This window comes from Lepisosteus platostomus, chromosome 2, assembly GCF_059453375.1.
Source record: "Lepisosteus platostomus isolate fLepPlt1 chromosome 2, fLepPlt1.hap1, whole genome shotgun sequence".
Classification (NCBI taxonomy): Eukaryota; Metazoa; Chordata; class Actinopteri; order Semionotiformes; family Lepisosteidae; genus Lepisosteus; species Lepisosteus platostomus.
This window is the reverse complement of record NC_142612.1, coordinates 77317666-77337028: the sequence shown is the minus strand read 5'-3', so window position 1 is coordinate 77337028 and position 19363 is coordinate 77317666. Positions and strand designations below refer to the sequence as shown.

The following is a 19363-nucleotide window of genomic DNA, read 5'->3' as shown; positions in this document are numbered from 1 at the left end:
ATAAATGCATTTGACCCAGAGATGGATCTAACCTCTACCTTGTAGAGCACAGAAAATACAAATGCTAGCAGAGATAGAGAGATAGAGATAGATACTTTATTGATCCCGTGAGGGAAAATGCAGTGCAACAGCAGCTTTACACAGACAACGCAGCCACAGTGTAACGAATGATACAATAATAATAATAGTACAATACATACAATACAATCAGTACAGTGAGGGGTGCACTAAAAGAGTTACTCACAGTCCGGACACACAAAGAACAAACTAGAACAGAACAGTACGCAGAAAAATGGTATCACACATATGAATATAAATATAGATGTAAATATAGATATAAATATAAATATAAATATAAATATAAATGTATTGCACGGGTCCCTGGCATATATTGCACAAAAAACGGTTGTAAATGGGAAAAGCAAGAGAACTGATGTAGCAGTAGATGTGTAGATGTGTTAAGTCCAGAAACAGGTCACTGTCAATGTTGCCTCTGCCCAGACGCAAGGTGGATACCTTGTACGGTCTTATGGCAGAAGGCAAGAATGACCTCCTGTAGCGCTCCCTGTCGCACCGTGGATGAATCAGTCTATTGCTGAACGTGCTCTTCATTTCTACAAGCCTGTCATAGAGGGGATGGGAGATGTTGTCCATGATGGCCTCTAGTTTGGACACCTTCTCCTCTCAGCCACTACCTCCAAGGGGTCCAGGTCAGACCCAATGACAGAGCTTGCTCTCCTGATGAGCTTGTTCAGCCTTTTAGAATCCACTGCTCTAATCCCAGGGCCCCAGCATACCACTGCGTAGAAAATGGCACTCGCTACCACTGACTGATAGAACATATGTAGCATCTTACTACATACATTGAAGGACCTGAGCCTCCTCAAGAAGTAAAGTCGGCTCTGTCCCTTCTTGTATGTTCTTAGACAATTCCAGTCTATCGTCGATGTGCACTCCCAGGTACTAATACGAGTCCACCATCTCCACGCCACTCCCATGGATGTAGACAGGAGTAGGTTTGACCTTTTTCCTCCTGAAATCTACCACCAGTTCCTTTGTCTTTGTTACATTCAGTTCCAATGTAATTAGCAGGGGTGGAATAAAGGGTGAGTCAGTCTTGTTCTGCCCTGGGGTGAATTGTAAAGGCAGTCTTGAAAGGATTTCCTGTTTTCTAATGTTAAGCCACATCCCATAATCCTACAGGTAATACTGTTGGTATCTCTTTAGCCAGAATAAAATTATTGCTTTATTCTCATATGTATTTGATTTTAAATAATAAAAAGCAATGTTAATGCATGATCCCAAATAATAATGAGAATGGGAGTTTATACACATTTTGTGTTGCTCATTACAAAATGTTTGTATTTTGATATTTTATTTGTTATGCACTGCCCAGTTCCATATTGTACTGAAGGTACCCTATTGCTCAATACGCAATAGGGGATCCTTAGGTCAGAAGGCTGTCTCAGACCTTTAGTACTTTCAATCTCAGCTGTGTTTTTAGATCAGAGTTAAACATTGAAACTCAAATACTTCATTAGACAATTGGAGAGACTGTCTCTGGTTGAAAAAAATGCTGCAATTATGATGCCATGAGCCAATTAGATGCCATTATTGATTAAAACAATAGCAGCTTCAGCATTGTACAGTGTTTTTTACAGTAAGTGTAATCACTCCATTCCAATGATTTACTGTTTTGTGGAATCTCAAATGATATATGCATACTTTTTAAAGCCCCTTTTCATATGGCAAACCTAATTCAATTTAGGTGCACATATTTTGAGAAGTCACACAATTAATAATTATAATTCCTTACACTTATCTGTGTATCACAATTATGGTTACTTACAGTACGTCAATATGGTGCCACAGACAGCTAGTTAGTGAATTGTAAGCAAAGATTTAACCAGGAATATCAAGCAGCTATAGAAACTCTATAGAAAGACACACATGAAAGGAAGGGTACTGAATAACAAGTGGGAAGTGTATTTTAGCACCTTGCAAGTATATAAATCATTTTTAACTCAACAAAATGGGACATAACTGGATAGTACTTACAGTATGCAAGCAGGAAGATTTTTTAAGCATCTGTATTAACTTTCTTCATAATTTTCATCTTACAGTATTATTTTCTGAATTATCTGACTGGCTTGCTTTCCCCTGCAGATGTTACATTTTTAAAAATGAGCTTTGTGACAATCCGGACACAGAGTCTTTGAAAATGTTTATTTTTACTTCATTAAATGATGACAAAGATGAAAAAGCTTTGCAAATGTTTAACAAAAAAAGGTTCTAGACGCACATTAGGTCAGCGTGTTGCATGATATAGAAAGTTAATTATAATGACAGTCAGCAGCAGTACGGAGCAGTGTTTAGGGTTGTAGACTCCTCCCCAGATCTTGGGTGACTTCAGGTCATGGGCAGTGATGTTGCAGGTGTCTCCTCATGAAAGGTATTTTATCCAATCTCAGCAACATTATTAGTTCTAAAATCTGTATTTATAAAGATATCTGAGAAAGACTATTAAGTTATTTTGGATTCAGGAAAATTAAGAAATAATAAATTAATAATCATAATAACCATAATAAGCAGTAGTAAAGTTAATTTTCATTTTCTTAATTTCTCAGATATCAGATATATTTATCCTTTACAGATCTATAATTAAGGCTTAGCAAGAGACACTACAGTATATATTTTGAATCTTACATGATGAATGAGTCATGGGTGGATTTTGTAATGAAATCACAAGCTTATTATTTCTTATCATTTTGTTGAAGCATAGGGTGTCATACACATACAGTACAGTACAGCAGGGAGGCAGATAAGATTTAAAAAGTAAAAGCACGCTGTCTGTATTCCTTATTTGACTTTGGGAAACCACAGGAAAACCCTAATAACATAAACATTAACTTCACAGGGACATTTGTTTATGAATGAAATAGCTGTTTGGTGCAAAAAAAAGGGAAACGAATTCAGGTAAATGTGCTGTGATTGTACATCACAATCACAATGGATAGGCTAGGTCTTGTCTGTGCTGTATAAAGTATATAGCACAATATGTTCATTGAATTGTTTATTCTCTTTTGTTTTATTACTCATTGGTTTCTCTTAAATAAAACTGAACCCATAGATAACATGTATGCAATTTGTCATTATTGTTCAGCCTATAATTTTAGTGTTTTTTGTAAAACTATTACACTGTTAGTAATCATTGTTTGCAAATAAACGTTCATGTAAAATATTAAGAGAAAATCATATGAACAAAACATAACTGCTTAATTGTGAGAACACTTTTTTTTGCAGTCTCATGTTATTTTCTTAAACATTTTCACAGTTTGAAGTGATATAATGTAATATTTGGGGACAAACGTAAAGATAAACAAACCAGAACCTGATGCTAAAATAGCAAATATTTCCACAGCTACTCTGAACTTCCTAGATAGCGTGATATAAGCTGGAATAAAGGTGATCCAGACAGCACAGAATATGAGCATGCTGAATGTAATGAATTTGGCTTCATTGAAGTTATCAGGCAGCTTCCGAGCCAGGAAAGCGAGCACAAAGCACATGGCAGAGAGGAATCCTATATACCCTAACACAGCACAGAATGCACCTGTAGATCCCAGCTCACACTCTAGAATGATTCTATCTTTATAATATTTCATATTTTGCTTTGTAAAAGGAGGAGAAAGAATCAGCCATATGGTGCATATTAAAGCTTGTATGAGTGTGAAAGCAAGAACACTTAACTTTTGCTGTTTGGGCCCAAACCATTTCATGGTGTTATTGCCTGGCAGTGTAGCCCTAAAGGCCATTAACACCACTATTGTTTTCCCCAGAACACAAGAGATGCACAGGACAAATGTGATCCCAAATGCTGTGTGCCGCAACATACAGGACCAGTCAGAGGGCTGGCCAATGAAAGTAAGTGAACAGAGGAAACACAGAGTCAATGACAAGAGCAGAAGGAAACTCAGTTCAGAGTTATTGGTTGTTGTGAGTGGAGTTTCTCTATAACAATAAAATATAATACCTGTGCCTACGGTAAGGCAAGCACCTGTTAACAAAAATAACACCAACAATATTCCAATTAATTCTCCAATGGACAAAAATTCAGTCTCCTTTAAGATCAGCTCAGCTCCATTTTCATTGGACCAGTATTCAAATGCACATTTCATGCAGTCAATGGAATCTGTTTTTTAAAGGGAACAAAATGAAATAGCATTTTAGTGATGTACGCTATAACTTATTCTATGATTTATATAATTTCTATGCATCCTTGCTTAATGTTTAACTATGAATAATATGTATTCGTATGTATTTGGTCATTTAAAGAAACTAATGTTACATATAGAACTTTTGGATCTTATAGGATCACTTATAACGATTACTGTAGCATAAACCTGTACTGTATTTATCTAACTTAACAAAAAAGTTTACTATGAATTTATTTACACTTGTAAAAACACTTTTAAGTCAATAATTTGTAATAAATGTTAAATTGTTCTTTTATGTTTTTGAACAGTATTCTACATATGAAAAGAAAGAAATATTGATTTGTAGATATATTGTTTTGTAATACCTGCTGGGAGAGATTCAGTGCATGGCATACAGTGTGAGCAGCAGTCAGGCTTTCCTCTCTGAACATCATTACCCGTGCCTGGGAGACTGCACACTGACACAGGCACCTTTAAATCAGTGAACGATGATGATAGTGACATTGAAGCATTTGTATTCCTGAGAGAAATGTTCATGTAATTTATTTTTATCATGAAAAGATATGCAACAACCTGTTGATAAAATCATGATTAATATGTATGTTCAATTTAATTATGTACACAAATAAGTCTTTACTGTGAAGATGAAATGTTTAAAATATTGTTCACTGTTTCTTTACTATATTTCGTCATAAAACATGATTTATTGTGGTTCCTACATTTAATATGAGAAGAGAAAATCATACCTTATCCCAGTCACCCCCACAAATGATGTTAACATTATTTATAATGCACTGTTGTCCTTTTGGTAGAGATGTGTCGTGGTAAATAACATTGACTAATTCAGTGCTGTCGTCTACATGTCTTTGTAAGTTTATTAATTCATATATCGCTGGCGGGTCTCTGCTGCTGTTGAAAAATACTCTTTCTCCATTTTCGGCTATGAAATTCATTATCCATAGATAATGTAACACCTGAAAAGGGCATATCGCACAGTAAGAGTAAACCAGCACTGTAATAAGTGAGTAGGGAGGTTTGCTGAATCAGTAACGCTGTTGATACAGTACACAAATATTTACAATATAAACAGTCATGTAAAGGAGCAGGAATCTGGACAAATTTGTTCCCAACAACACAACACAACGTTTTTATTTAAAAGGGTTTAGTAAACATAAATCAAGTATGTTTTTTATGTAAATTTTTCAGTACCTTGAAATATGTTTCAAAATACTAATTTAGTAACTTATTATGAAGTAAACACACCAGTAGTATAAGTATTGTTTCTTACCTGCCATGGTTTTGTATTTGTCTTGTTTATGCAGTCTTCACCAACGAGAGGAGCATGTGCATCCTCGCATTCACACAGACAGCACCGCTCAGTTACCACTGAGTTCAGGGCGTTGTGTACTCTTTTGTAGTGGCTCCGCTCAGGAACTTCAGTAGATTGGTCATCCATGTCTCTTAAATGTTCAGATTCAATGCATGTAATTTTCTTTTCATGTACCACACTGTGAGTTGTCAAAGGATGATTAAGCACAGTTCCCCATGACTCCCTCAAAAACTGGCTTCTAAATGAACTGGTAGAATCCTGTAAAATCTTGCTGACTGCAAAGTTGATCATGCCAGTGAGAATTTTGTAATTCCCGTCGTTTGCACCAGGACTTTCCATAACTCCTGTTTTGTTGCCAGTTCTATTTTGTCGAAGTTTTTTCTCGACCAGAACGCTAATTTCAATGTGGGACATGAAGGCTACAATGACTTTGGAGGTGGAGTGCTTTATAATGTTCACTATTCTGAGCAGCTTGTGGCGGGGCCCTGTCCTGAGAAATGCCTCTGAATACTCAACACACACTCCCTCCTCTTGGGCAGCCTGTACGAATGTTGCTATCCCACTGTTCTTATAATGATTGTCACCACTGACTGCCCCGACCCAGGTCCATCCGAAGTGCTTGACGAGCTGCGCCAGGGCTCTGCTCTGATAATAGTCACTGGGGATGGTTCTGAAGAATGAAGGGAACTCCTTTCTGTTGCTCAGGCAAGCACAGGTAGCAAAGTGACTGATCTGTGTGGAAAGGAAGTACTGTATAATGCAAAGCACTGTAAAAGATTGTGTAAATATAAATTATATAGAACTAGCAATTTAGTTTTAATATACATATACAGTATACAGTAATTGTTACTTTAATGTTTAAAGTCTATATAAAGATCAAAGTTGTTTTATTTCCTAAATTAAGTTTAAGAAAATCCTTTGAATGTCTTAGAATGCTTACTTCTTGTGATTCTTAATTCTTGTAATGCACTATACAGTACATGTACAGTAGGTCAGTTACTGTAAAAACAATGAGTGTTTCTTACCACTGGTATTTGAAACCATGCAGTTATTCTGGCCAGTCCAGTTGCCAGGGTGAATCCAGAGTAGTCAATGATAGCCTGGACTGGTTTAGAACAGGACCTGTTGTTGGATGTTTCTTCCAGTCTATTCATCAGAGCCATTAAAGCTCTCAGTATGTTCATGTCACCACAGCTGTTATAGATCGTATAGCCAAGGGAAACCTCCGGGAGAATTTCTGTGTTTTTATTTATTTCTTCTATTGCAAAGATCATTGTCTGAGTAAACCGAAGTTCTCTGAAATTCAAACTGAAGACAGAAGTTTGATTGAATACTGTATACTGTAATACTGTATAACAAAATGTGTGCATACCGTATCAAAATCACATAATTCCTGGATGAAATATTTCTATTGCCAGAACTGTTATTTTTTATAAATTCTATACCTTGGTATGTATATTATGTAATAATACAGGAATAGGTAAAGGTTTAGTCCATGCTAAAAATGAGAAGAAAAGAATCACGAAGCTTCGGGTGTGGAGCCTTCTTCAGGTGTGACACAACCTTTACTTGTTCCTTTGCAGCCTACGCATGCTGACGCAGCTAGAGTACCCTCTTGTACTTCATGTAATAATATACATGTAAGATGCTAAATTAAAACACTTAGAGACGAGAGAGTATACAGGTAAACTGTTTATGGTATTCTGCTAGACAATATAGCAAAACGGATTGCTGATAAATAGCGCTATGTATAAATTAAGTCTAATGATGCTATAATACTGTATATATGAACATACTTACTGCTTCTTAGTTGGAGGAACAGGTATTATTTCAAAGGTGCATGGTTCGCAGTCCAGCCCAATGTGAAATCTGCATAGTCCTCCAATAATGCCTTCCTCATGGTTTGATAACTCGGGTAGTTCTTCTTTGTCCTGCAGCCTGCAGACTGGCTCCTCTGCTCTTATCAGCAGTGCGATCAGAACTACGGCAGGAAGCAGCATTTCAGAGTAGCCTAACCCTTTCAATGACACAACGCTGTGCTTTTTGCCATTATATAGGATCACGGGTATTGTAGGTGCTTATGTTTCTTAACTATTTTCTTCAAATCGATGAGTCTCCAAGGTGAATTGAATGTTGGAAGGTGCCTCCAGAGAATGAACAGCCGAATAACAATCCACTGAACCGTGGAGGATATGCGTGCTATTCTTGTTATTTCGAAGTTGTTGTTTTTTAATTTATTTAATTTCCCAGTTGATTTTAAAATGTGAACTAACATGTGCTAGCTGTATCATGTTCTTTGAACTAGCAGGCCGTGGTCTTAATTGCAATTATCATGTAACTGTACACATTGCACTTTCAAAAGATAGACCTTTGTGTGGAAATGTTCATCATCACATATGGGTAAAATATATGTTTTATCAACATGAGGTACTGTATGAATTTGATTCATGACTCTTTTGCTGCCATGCTAAGGTTTATTCTTAAATGATGCATAGAATCATTATTGGATTTTGCATTTTGGCTGCTGAGCTTAGCTTTCAGTATATACAAGGCATTTCATTTCGGTTTTCAGTCCAAACAAAATGCCGACTTTCTACTTTGTTAATCAGCTTGATAAAATATTCCACATCACTACACGAATCCATCTTTTTAGCAATTCACAGCTCAAGCAGTAGTACATCAAATATAACACTATGTATTGATTATTGTGAGTTAATTGTTATTCCTCTCTTTGCTGATAATGACAGGCACCATTCAAAAGAGGAATATGACTTTTGGTAAAAGATGTTTGCTAAATCTGTTTGATTTTCCAGGAATAATATTGATTAGAGCCACGGGTGGGTTCTGTGCATGCAGCCTGGGGTTAGTTACAGGGCAAAGAGAAAGTACTAGGGTTGTGAAAGGTAAGGCCAGCTTCACTTCTTTGCTGCAGGGGCCAGAAGTAGACTGAATTTTTCCAAAATTATTACATAAACATAACTTGCCCATTTCTTAAAATATTTTTCAGTGAAAGTAACATATGTTTTACATTGTAGTAACTGTAGATTATGTTCTATTTTACAAAGCATTATGCAATTTTAATAACAATCTTTATTTTATATAGGACACTGAATGTATGTAACAATCCTCCCACAATGCTTCAACTGTGAGATTTATTTAAAGCAGTGATTTCCATGGTGGTCAAAAGTAAAGGAGCTGATTCGGTTTTGCTCATATTACCCTAATTGAATATCAAATTTATGTGGAGCATATTTAAAGTATATTTTTCTGGCAAAAAAGCTTTTGAAGACATATAACCCAACTTTTTATTCTTCTCAATTATAAATAATAATGTAACATCTCGAAGCTGAACAGTAGCCCAAAATGAAAGGCTAATTAATAAATATTCCCACTGCTAAAGTGATCTTCTAAGGGGAGCTGATAAATAAAAGGAAATATGCACAGAATATGAATGTAATTAATTTGCCCAGGAAAGTGAGCACATGGCAGAGAGGAATATATACCCTAGGACAGCACAAAATGCACCTGCAGATCCCAGATCACACTCCAGTATGACAGTTTTTTTATTTAGTTTGCAAAGATTTAATTTAAGTTAATTTGGAAAAAAAGAAGTGCCATCAATTCTGGAATCACTGTATTGCTCTCTTTCAAGCTGATACCTTTACCAGTTCTGCTTCTTTTTTATGTCATTCAAAAAGAGATTTTATGGCCATCTTTTACATTAGGCCATTAGAGATTTTTCTTGTTTGTTTTCTTGGTCTTGCTAACATTTTCAGCTATTGACCTTTCTGTACTTTGGTGGACTTCCAAATGTTTCTGCCACCTTTCTTTACATTTGTATAATTCTTGTATAATATTTTATTTTCTGAGTTTTTTATTGCTGTCCATTATGCTGTTTAGGCATAACAACTGTACATATTTCTCACCTTGTATCAAATACTGTCCTGTCTTGGAAACAATCTCTTAATTTTAAAGGTAACACAAAGTTCTGTAATTAGTGGAAAACATTTAGCCAATTTTAGTTATATGTTGAACTGTATGTTTTGTAATAATGTTCAGCACAAAGAAATAGATTATTAATAGTTTTCACTTACTTGTTACTATATGATAGCCAAAACTTTGTAGAAAAAATTATCGTACAGTATATTTGTGAAATCAGCATTGATAATTTTGTTACAGGGCCTTTCTGGGTGGAAGAAATACAGTTGGAAAGTGGTTGTATGTAGGCATACATCTGATATATCATGGTAGAAGCGCGGCCTTCAGAAATAGTTTAATTTCTAATCCAGTCCAAAGCTTTGATATCGTGCACACTGATTCATTTGGAGATACTATTTTCAATGTGTCAATGTTGGATAATACAGTTTTTCTCACATACTCTAACCATTAAATGTTAAATTGTATAAAGACATTACCATTAATTTAAAAAGAAAAAAAATACAGATATTTATATTGTTCTGTATATGTACTGCAAAAAGGTTCACAGATTCCCCCCAAAATCACAAATAATTTAAATTTTAGTTTTTAAGAACAAAACATCAGTCCTAACATCAGCATGTTAAAACTGTATGTTTACTAAAAATGTTCAGGATAATGTGTCACAAGATTCTGAAACTTTGCTCTGTTTATTGCAGTTAAATATTGCAGTTTATGTTAGTTAACAATCTAAGAAAGGTGTGGAGCTTTGATCTGGTTAGCAGATAGTCATGCTGTAATGTTGTATATACTACTGTACTGTATATATATTGTATATATTTAATAGAATATAGATATACTGTAGCTCACTGCCTATTTTATTCTGTTGATTTTGAAAAAGAAGAACCTGCAGGCCTTTGTGCCTTTCTTTTTCTTCTTTCTTTCTGCTTTTTTAGCGTATCAGGTGTGTTTTTTCTGTATATTACCTCTCAAAGTCGTATTTTCATTTTAAAGGAAAAAGTTACATGGATTTAACTTCCTGTTTTCCTCTTCCTAATTTTCATTCTTTTTACAGGTATTAGTATTATTAAATTAATTTGACAATCCCTCTGTTTTCCAATGGTTAGTTTCCTGTAGTTAAGGTGTTTTACCATATTCTGATGCTATTAGATAAATTTGACTATATTTTTATTTAATAAGATGGTTATCATTAACTGAATGGTTTATATTTCTGAAACAAAACTCAAACGCACTTCCATAGTGATATAATCAGTACTGTAGTTGCTGTATAGTACAGAATATTAATAACAAATAAATAAAAGAAGTTGTAGTTGTAGAAAACCTTTTTTCTTCTTTATATTTTATACTTTTGGTATTAAGGGCCTACAAAAGACTAGGTTATAAAAATGTGCCTTATACAAACCTAAGGAGGTCAGTATAGGAGGATTTATGTTAAATGACAGTATATCTACTGTATATGCAGCTTAAGGCAGAATTTTAAAAAGTAAAAAAAAAAAAAACCTATTGCCTTTATTTGAGATGAAAAAATATTCCACAATGAAACCAATCCTGTGATAAACCAGCTGTGTTTATTTCAGACCAGCAGCTTAATTGAATGAAGCCAGGGGAATTGCCTATGTTAAAGCAAAAAAAACACCTGCAAGGTAAACCTACTTTAATTTCCACCAGCAGGTGGTAGGTTAGTTCATCAGTTAGGACTGATGTCTTGCTGTCTTAAACATCACTGTTACTGTACAAGTCAGTTTTAACATTTAACAGGTATCTGAATCATTTGACAATCTTTAGATTGTGTACTGCATGGCAATTTGTATGAGGTAGGCAGCTTTAGGATGTTTACATTAGTTAATCTCATACATTAAGGAATAAAACCTTTAGTGAAATAATTTTAATAACAGCCTCACTTTGATCACTTGGACATTTTACCCATTAAATGCTTTTTTGTATTTTTCTCAGGATGGAGTAATATAACATAACATTTTGGTATAAAAATACAGAACAGCAAACCATAACTAGAAGCTAAAATAGCAAAGATTTCCACAGCTACTGTGAACTTCCCAGGGGAGCTGATATAAGCTGGGATAAAGGTGATCCAGACAGCACAGAATATGAGCATGCTGAATGTAATGAATTTGGCTTCATTGAAGTTATCAGGTAGATTCCGAGCCAGGAAAGCGAGCACAAAGCACATGGCAGAGAGGAATCCTATATACCCTAACACAGCCCAGAATGCACCTGCAGATCCCAGCTCACACTCCAGAATTATTTTTTCTCTGTAGTATTTCATGTTCCTATTTGGAAAAGGAGGTGATATTGTTAACCAAAGAACACAAATTAAGACCTGCACAAGTGTGAAACCAAGAACACTTAACCGCTGCTGTGTGGGACCAAACCATTTCATAATGTTATTGCCTGGCAGTGTAGCCCTAAAGGCCATTAACACCACTATTGTTTTCCCCAGAACACAAGAGATGCACAGGACAAATGTGATCCCAAATGCTGTGTGGCGCAACATACAGGACCAGTCAGAGGGCTGGCCAATGAAAGTAAGTGAACAGAGGAAACACAGTGTCAGTGAAAAGAGCAGAAGGAAACTCAGTTCAGAGTTATTGGCTCTTACAAGTGGAGTGTCTCTATAACAATAAAATATTATAAATGTAATTATTGTAAGGCAAGTGCCTGTTATTGAAAACAACACCAACAATATTCCCATTGTTTCTCTGTACGACAAGAATTCTGGCTCCTTAAAGATGCATTCATGCCTTTTAGCATTCGACCAGTATTCAAGAGGACACTTCACACAGCCAATCGAATCTGGATTAAAAACAAAGTTTTAGTTAGTGAACTTTTCAATATATACATGAGTATTTTATTTATTCTTGTATATACAATGGTTTTCTCTGTGCACAATTTTTAATTTTGTGTGTACGGTATTATAAGCAAGTGTGGGCTAGTATTTCAGCATTTAAAATTTAAAGGAGTCGTTTTAAAGATTTGTGGTTGTATGATTCTACAGTATATACAAATCTTTATTCTTTTATATGTAAATATACTGCCTTGTAAACAGAATTCATATAGCCATTTTGTTTACTTGTTCTGCACAGAAGATAAATGGTTAATTTCTTTCCACACTTAATTAATAATTGTCTGTGGTATAACTGAGAACATAAATAAGTAACAATAGATATTTTAAGGAAATTTTTTAATTATATTCAAAAAAGAGCTGAGGTTCCAGTGATGTATGAAAGATTAGTCTCAGAAATATTTACAGTAAGAGCAATTATAATAACAGTTTATGCATACAATATACACGAGAACTCTAAGAATGAATAATACATTCATATACAGTTTTAATTCCTATAGTACTTGTGAGAAGTGCATTTACTGTATGTCTACAGTATATTGTGTAAAAAGCATTGAAAAGTTCTCGTTTTCCTTGAATAATTATCATTTAGAATTTAGAAGAAGATGAGTAATTTGAAAAACTTGTTTAGAAATGATGAAAACATATATATTATGTTTACCCGTTATGTTGCTGACCTCTCCTTCAGCACATGGTACACAGTCAAAGCAGCAGACAGGCCTTCCCTTCTGAACAGCCTTCCGAGTGCCTGGAGGACAGCTCTCACTGCACACTGACACAGGCACCTTGAAATGAGAATTTATTAAAAATAGTAAAATGTTTTTCCATGCTTAAAAATAAGTGTCTCGTGCACAGGCATATAAAGATGCCTGGAAATAAAACAGTGATATGGTGATGTATTTTTTTTTACTAAGTCTAGGCTCATTCTTTAATTAGCAGATGAAGGGCTTGAAATAGTTCCATTAATATTCATTGTTTTTCCATTCAATTTATGCAAAAACACACTTTTAACATAAGATGGAAAATATCTACGACAAATCACATTTAATGTTAGAGGAAAAAAATCTCACCTTATCCCAGCCACCTCCCCAAACGATATTAACATTGTTCATAATGAACTGTTGTCCTTTTGGCCGAGATGTGTCATAGTAACCAATAGTGACAAATTCGGTGGGTCCTTCTGCATTGCTTTGTAAGTTTATTAACTCATACCTTGCAGGTGGGTCTCCATTATAGTCAAAAAACACTCTCTCTCCATATGTAGTTGTAAAATTCACTGTTTGCAGGTAATGCAACACCTGAAACAACAGTTTATCACTGATGAAATGCAGTTACAGACCTGTATAATCATTCAGCGAGTTTGCCTCTAGACTTAGTGTATTCACTATCCTTACAAAATTATGATTGTTGCCAGCACTGTAGCAGTCAAAGTGGAGAATTTCACAGATATTGCAGAAAGACATTTAGCAAAGTGTTATGCGAGATTATTTCACAAGTATTCCGGGACCAAATAATCTGCCACAAATTATGATTTAAAAAGATCTAATTTTATATCTTAAAGCAATTGTGAACTGCCATAGCTGATATTTCTTACCTGCCACGGCTGTATCTGTGTCCTACTTGCACAGGTGTTGTTGGTGAAGGGACCGTGGCTGTCTTCACACACATACAGGCTGTGCAGGGCGTGTGCCACAGCGTACACAGCTTTGTAGACGTTATTGGAGAATCTCAGCTCAGACATGCCAGTCAGCTGGTTGTCCACGTCTCTTAGGTCTTCAGACCCATTGCATGGCTTTTTATTCTCATACTCCATGCCATGGATTGAAAAAGTGCAGTTAAAAACAGTTTCCCAAAATTCCCTCAGAAATGCTCCGCTAGAAGACTGAGTGGGATGGAGATCCTGTAAAAAGTCATTCAGACCTGGGATTTCTGTCTTGCTGACTGCAAAGCCCATTGCACCCCTGAGAAGCTTATAGCCTCCCCCTGCTACAACAGAATTCTCTGTGATCCAGGCATCACTGCCTATCCACTGCACACCTGTGATATTTTGGCGAAGCATTTCCTCGACCAGAACGTTAATTTCAATGTGGGACATGAAGGCTACAATGACTTTGGAGGTGGAGTGCTTTATAATGTTCACTATTCTGAGCAGCTTGTGGTGGGGCCCTGTCCTGAGAAATGCCTCTGAATACTCAACACACACTCCCTCCTCTTGGGCAGCCTGTACGAATGTTGCTGTCAGGGAACCAATACGTGGAATAGGAGGATCCTTATGCGTGACCGGAATCCCACAGGACACAGAGTAGCAAAGGGACAATCCAAAAGACAAAATCCAAAGGCAGGGTCGATAAGAGAGGCAAAGGGTCCGGTAACAAGAGATAGTCAAACAATTCAAAGGCAAAATCCAGAAGGCGAGGTCAAGAGGCAGAAGCAGAAGATTCGTAACGGGAGATCAGTCAAAAAGGTTAGGAAACACGCACTGGAGAATACTAAGATAGGCTTCTCAATAGTGAGCGTGGGAAGGTGTGCGAAGGGGGTTTAAATACTGAAAGGAAAGGGGTGTGATTGGATGATTGGTTAGGGAGTGAGAATTTGAGGAATCTGATGCATGTGAGAATGTGCTGGGTTCAATCAGGGATGAGATTGGGAAGCAGAGGTTCCGGGAATGTAACGTCGTTTGCGAGGGAGAGTGTGGGGCGTGACAGTACCCCCCCCTTTAGGGTCGGCTCCTGACGACCTCAGAGAGCGAGTACGAACAAAGTCATCAATGAGGCTGCGATCCAAAATATCTTTCTCCCAGACCCAGGAACGTTCCTCAGGACCATAGCCCTCCCAGTCGACTAGAAATTGTTGGCGACCTCGGAGCCAGCGGGCATCCAAGATCTTATTGACCGTGTAGGAAGGCAGACCATCAACGAGTCGTGGTGGGGGTGGAGGTGGCCGAGGCCGGGAGAGGGGGGATCTGTGGTAGGGTTTCAGGAGAGAGACGTGGAAGGAGGGGTGCACCCTGAGAGTTGGAGGAAGAGCAAGACGATAGGTTACAGGGGTGAGCTGGGAGAGGATGCGAAAAGGTTAGGAAACACGCACTGGAGAATACTAAGATAGGCTTCTCAATAGTGAGCGTGGGAAGGTGTGCGAAGGGGGTTTAAATACTGAAAGGAAAGGGGTGTGATTGGATGATTGGTTAGGGAGTGAGAATTTGAGGAATCTGATGCATGTGAGAATGTGCTGGGTTCAATCAGGGATGAGATTGGGAAGCAGAGGTTCCGGGAATGTAACGTCGTTTGCGAGGGAGAGTGTGGGGCGTGACAGTTGCCATCCCACTGTTCCCATAATCATTGTCACCACTGACTGCCCCGACCCAGGTCCATCCGAAGTGCTTGACGAGCTGCGCCAGGGCTCTGCTCTGATAATAGTCACTGGGGATGGTTCTGAAGAATGAAGGGAACTCCTTTCTGTTGCTCAGGCAAGCACAGGTAGCAAAGTGACTGATCTATGTGGAAAGGAAGTATGCAAAGCACTGTAAAATTTGACATGTAAACTTACTACACTAGTTAATTTAAATGGACAAATAATTGTTACTTTAATGATTACAGCTCAGCATAACAGAATTCTGGTGATTGTCTTTCCCAAATTGAATTTGAGACAATTATTTGATTTTCTTAGGATGCTTTGTTCTTGTGACAGTTAATTCCTGTAATGCACTATTGGTGAGGTAAAAACAATGAGTGTTTCTTACCACTGGTATCTGAAACCGTCCAGTAATTCTTGCAAATCCAATTGTCGGCGTGGATCCAGAGTGCCCAATTATAGCCTGGACTGGTTTAGAACAGGACCTGTTGCTGGCTGTTTCTTCTAGTCCACTCATCAGGGCCATTGCAGCTCTTAGTATGTTCATAGAACCGCAGTCATTATAAATCTTATAGCCAAGGGAAACCTCTGGGAGAATTTCTGTGTTTTTATTTATTTCCTCTATTGTGAAGATCATTGTCTGAGCAAATCGAAATTCTCTGAAATTTAAGCTGAAGAAGTTTAATCAGTTATAGCAATCATTATGCAGTTTCTTCATAGTACAGTAATCTTAAGATTGCATTAGCGGTAAGCTGTGACCTGATAGATACTGTAGATGCAATGGCGAAATACAAACAATTCCTCAAATAAAACTCAAGTACAGGCATTAGGACAGAATGTGAACATCAATTTTCAGCACTGTACTTACTTTTTGCATTGTGAAGGTTGTGGCTTTGTCTCAAAGGAGTAAAGTTCACTGTCTATCCCAGTACGGAATGAAAATATTCCTCCAATAATGATATCACCATCTTTAGATAGCTCGGGTAGTTTTTCTCTGTCCTGCAGCCTGCAGACTGGCTCCTCTGCACTTATCAGCAGTGCAACCAGTACTATGTTCAGAAGCAGCATTTCAGAGTTGCCTAATAGCTCAGTGACAAATTAATTCATTTTCTTGCTGTTATATAGTATCTTGCGTATCTCAGGTGCTTAGGAGAAGTTCTTACTCGTATTAAACTGCTGATTCTCTAAGGTAAATCAAATGTTGGAAGGTGCCTCTAGAGAAAGAGCAGTCAAATAACAACCAACAGAGGTCTGAGCCACTGAGATTATTTTTTTATAACCCGAATTTGTTTTTTTAAACATTTTCCAGCTGATTATAAACGTGATGTTAGTTTGAAAGGCTGTTTTCAATGTTGGCTATTCAGTCATGTGTTTCTAAGGTTTATGTTGCTAAGTTGCAATGTCACAGACAGAGGTTGTTAGATAGGAGAAAAGAGTGTATTGGCACACTGACAAGACCAAAACAAAGGTCTCAACTATGGAGCCTCCTTTGGGTGTGTAGGGGAATAAGGGGGAAAGACAAAGCTTTGAACTGTCTATGTCTATGCAGGTTATGCTTTACAAGAAAATGAGCACTGCCTGTATGAGAAATCACACCTCTGTAAGAATTATTTTCTGATGAAAACAGGCACGTCCTTATGTGAAACATTTAATTTAATTCCAGGAATCATTACAGTGCCATGTATACACCTCGAGAGAGAAATTATTTATTTCTTCTATGTATTTGTGTCTGTGGTTTTCACTGTTGTTTTTCATAAAAAAAAAAACATAGCTAATTCAATTGAATTAATTCTGGGGATTGTTGAATGGCCATTATCATGTTGAAGCATGACTTTAAAACAACATAGTTAACTAAGGCATACACTTTTGTGAAATTCAGTGGTAAATCACCTGCATAGGTTTGTATGAAATATTTGTTTTTCAGGTGAACACTATCAATTATTAATTAATAAGCTAAGTTTAGGAACATCTGTATGAGAGGTCTTTTTTCCCCACCCCACACCAGACTGCCTAAGATGTTTAATAAAGAGCAATTAGTGTATTGATGCAGTTTTCTGTGTTAGTGGTCACATGATCTAACCTCTACTTTTACTTCGTACTCTTTTGGTTGATTGGTGAAATACCAATGGTATGCACATGAGGCCATCAGCAGCCACTCGCTGTCCCAGGATGTAAAGCACTCATCTCCATTTCTATATTAGAACACAGGGGCTACAAAGATTCATGTAGCACTGCAATCACAGGAACAGTGCAGGAAGACACATCAGAGCCACGGTGAAGGAAAGCTTTCTGGCTTTTGATTCTTCTGTGTTCAATCCACAGAGCTCCACCAATATTCAAACACTGGAAAAGGATACTGTACAGGAGCAAGAACAGCAGGACAAAACAAATCCTGTGAAGGACAGAAGACCTTCTCATACCCTTCATGAGAAACAAGACTTTCCTGCGTTACCTTGAACAGGACAAAGGAGCCTGTTAAGAATACACCTTGATAACACAAGGAGTGAAGGCAAGGATAAGTCCCAATAATAAAGCTGCAGACACACTGAACAAAACTTCCCAGCATGTCAACCACACATGCCACCTAAAACCACCTTTACATAATCCCAGGAAGAACTGTGGTTGACCATGGCCGCTTTCTTGTACACAGAGAATTTCATAAAGGTTCTGATTCTACCTTCTGCTGCTCAACAAGACATAACAGGGTGCAACAGAGAGCACAGGACGACATTCAGACACAAAGGAAAGCAGCCCGAGAGTAGCAGGAAGTGCCCATGGCACTGATCCAGTTTCCACAGAATCAAATTGAGGTCACATCGGGACTCTGCCATGAACTGGTCAAACTCGTTATCACCATTCACCTGACAGCTGGGGGACTAGGAAGTTGTGTCCATTGAGTTACAGTTGAAGGGACAAGTACAAAGTGCCTATCCTGGCACCCACTTACTGTAGGTGGCAGAATTTAAAGCTTGGCTATTAACTGGCTATTACCTGTGAAATATTATCATATTGCCAGCCTGGCATCTGCGTGTGTGGTAAAACCGGGGGAGATGGATTGCCTGTGGTACTTCACCGTCACTTGTCTACAAAAAAATTTAAACCCTATTACCCTACCACCCTCTGAATGCAACAGCATAACTAAATAATCTGGGCAGGTGTAGTGTCAGGTCTACTCTTCCTTAATTCTCGGTTTGAATTTCCCAGGTTCTAGAGGCTGCTATTGGCCTACCTGGACCAGTTGAGCTACAACTTCTTTCACCAACAATACCTGACAAGATCTTGGTGGCAAGAAGTGATAGTGAAGTGATAAACAAAAATGGAAATTGTTTATGCCCCATCTTGGTTGGTCTCATCACTAAGCAGCTGATGTAAGAGAATATACTGTAGGTTTCAACTGAACAGTCACCCTAATCTTGCTATCCTCTCCTTTTTCCCTCTTTCAGAGATCTAGAATGTACAGCTAAATCAATCCTGACTGATTTAGACACTCTTTTTATCTCCAGTTTAAGGCATGTAGTTGCAACCCTTTTGTGGAGAAAATTTGAAAGAAATTCTGTCACAGTCAAATGAACAGACTCACTCAGTGCTTCAACCAAATCTTGAAACAAATGTTGATATCACAGAGTAAAAAAGGTTGGGACTCAGGCAGTTCTTAAGGCATTAGTGGCT

At 37.3% G+C, this 19363-nt stretch overlaps 3 protein-coding genes across 3 annotated transcripts; all 3 read right to left on the bottom strand.

Annotated features, from left to right (window-relative positions):
• Positions 1-3305: 3305 nt before the first annotated feature.
• LOC148677255 (vomeronasal type-2 receptor 26-like) lies at positions 3306-4264 on the bottom strand. The gene has a single exon (XM_088623244.1). The coding sequence runs from the start codon at positions 4176-4178 to the stop codon at positions 3306-3308; it is 873 nt and encodes a 290-aa protein (XP_088479370.1). The 5' UTR covers positions 4179-4264.
• A 431-nt stretch (positions 4265-4695) lies between these two features.
• On the bottom strand, positions 4696-7547 carry LOC148677254 (extracellular calcium-sensing receptor-like). Its single transcript, XM_088623234.1, has 4 exons — positions 7348-7547; positions 6573-6855; positions 5506-6279; positions 4696-4737 (listed from the first exon to the last, which is right to left on the bottom strand). The coding sequence occupies exons 1-4, from the start codon at positions 7545-7547 to the stop codon at positions 4696-4698; spliced, it is 1299 nt and encodes a 432-aa protein (XP_088479360.1).
• Positions 7548-11032: 3485 nt separating this feature from the next.
• Positions 11033-16349, bottom strand: LOC148677253 (extracellular calcium-sensing receptor-like). The gene is made up of 6 exons (XM_088619521.1): positions 16083-16349; positions 15660-15836; positions 13938-14579; positions 13414-13641; positions 13005-13128; positions 11033-12294 (listed from the first exon to the last, which is right to left on the bottom strand). Exons 1-6 carry the CDS (start codon positions 16329-16331, stop codon positions 11390-11392), a joined length of 2325 nt encoding a protein of 774 aa, XP_088475647.1. The 5' UTR covers positions 16332-16349; the 3' UTR covers positions 11033-11389.
• Positions 16350-19363: the final 3014 nt, after the last annotated feature.

Coding starts and splice junctions, on each gene's coding strand:
- LOC148677254 (XM_088623234.1), bottom strand. CDS start 7,547: ATGCTGCTTCCTGCCGTAGTTCTGATCGCACTGCTGATAAGAGCAGAG. Junction 6,856..7,347: donor GTTCCTCCAACTAAGAAGCA/GTAAGTATGTTC, acceptor TTCTGTCTTCAG/TTTGAATTTCAGAGAACTTC. Junction 4,738..5,505: donor CAAATACAAAACCATGGCAG/GTAAGAAACAAT, acceptor CATTTCTCTCAG/GAATACAAATGCTTCAATGT.
- LOC148677255 (XM_088623244.1), bottom strand. CDS start 4,178: ATGAAATGTGCATTTGAATACTGGTCCAATGAAAATGGAGCTGAGCTG.
- LOC148677253 (XM_088619521.1), bottom strand. CDS start 16,331: ATGATCTTCACAATAGAGGAAATAAATAAAAACACAGAAATTCTCCCA. Junction 15,837..16,082: donor GACGGTTTCAGATACCAGTG/GTAAGAAACACT, acceptor CTTTCCACATAG/ATCAGTCACTTTGCTACCTG. Junction 13,642..13,937: donor CACAGATACAGCCGTGGCAG/GTAAGAAATATC, acceptor CTGTTGTTTCAG/GTGTTGCATTACCTGCAAAC.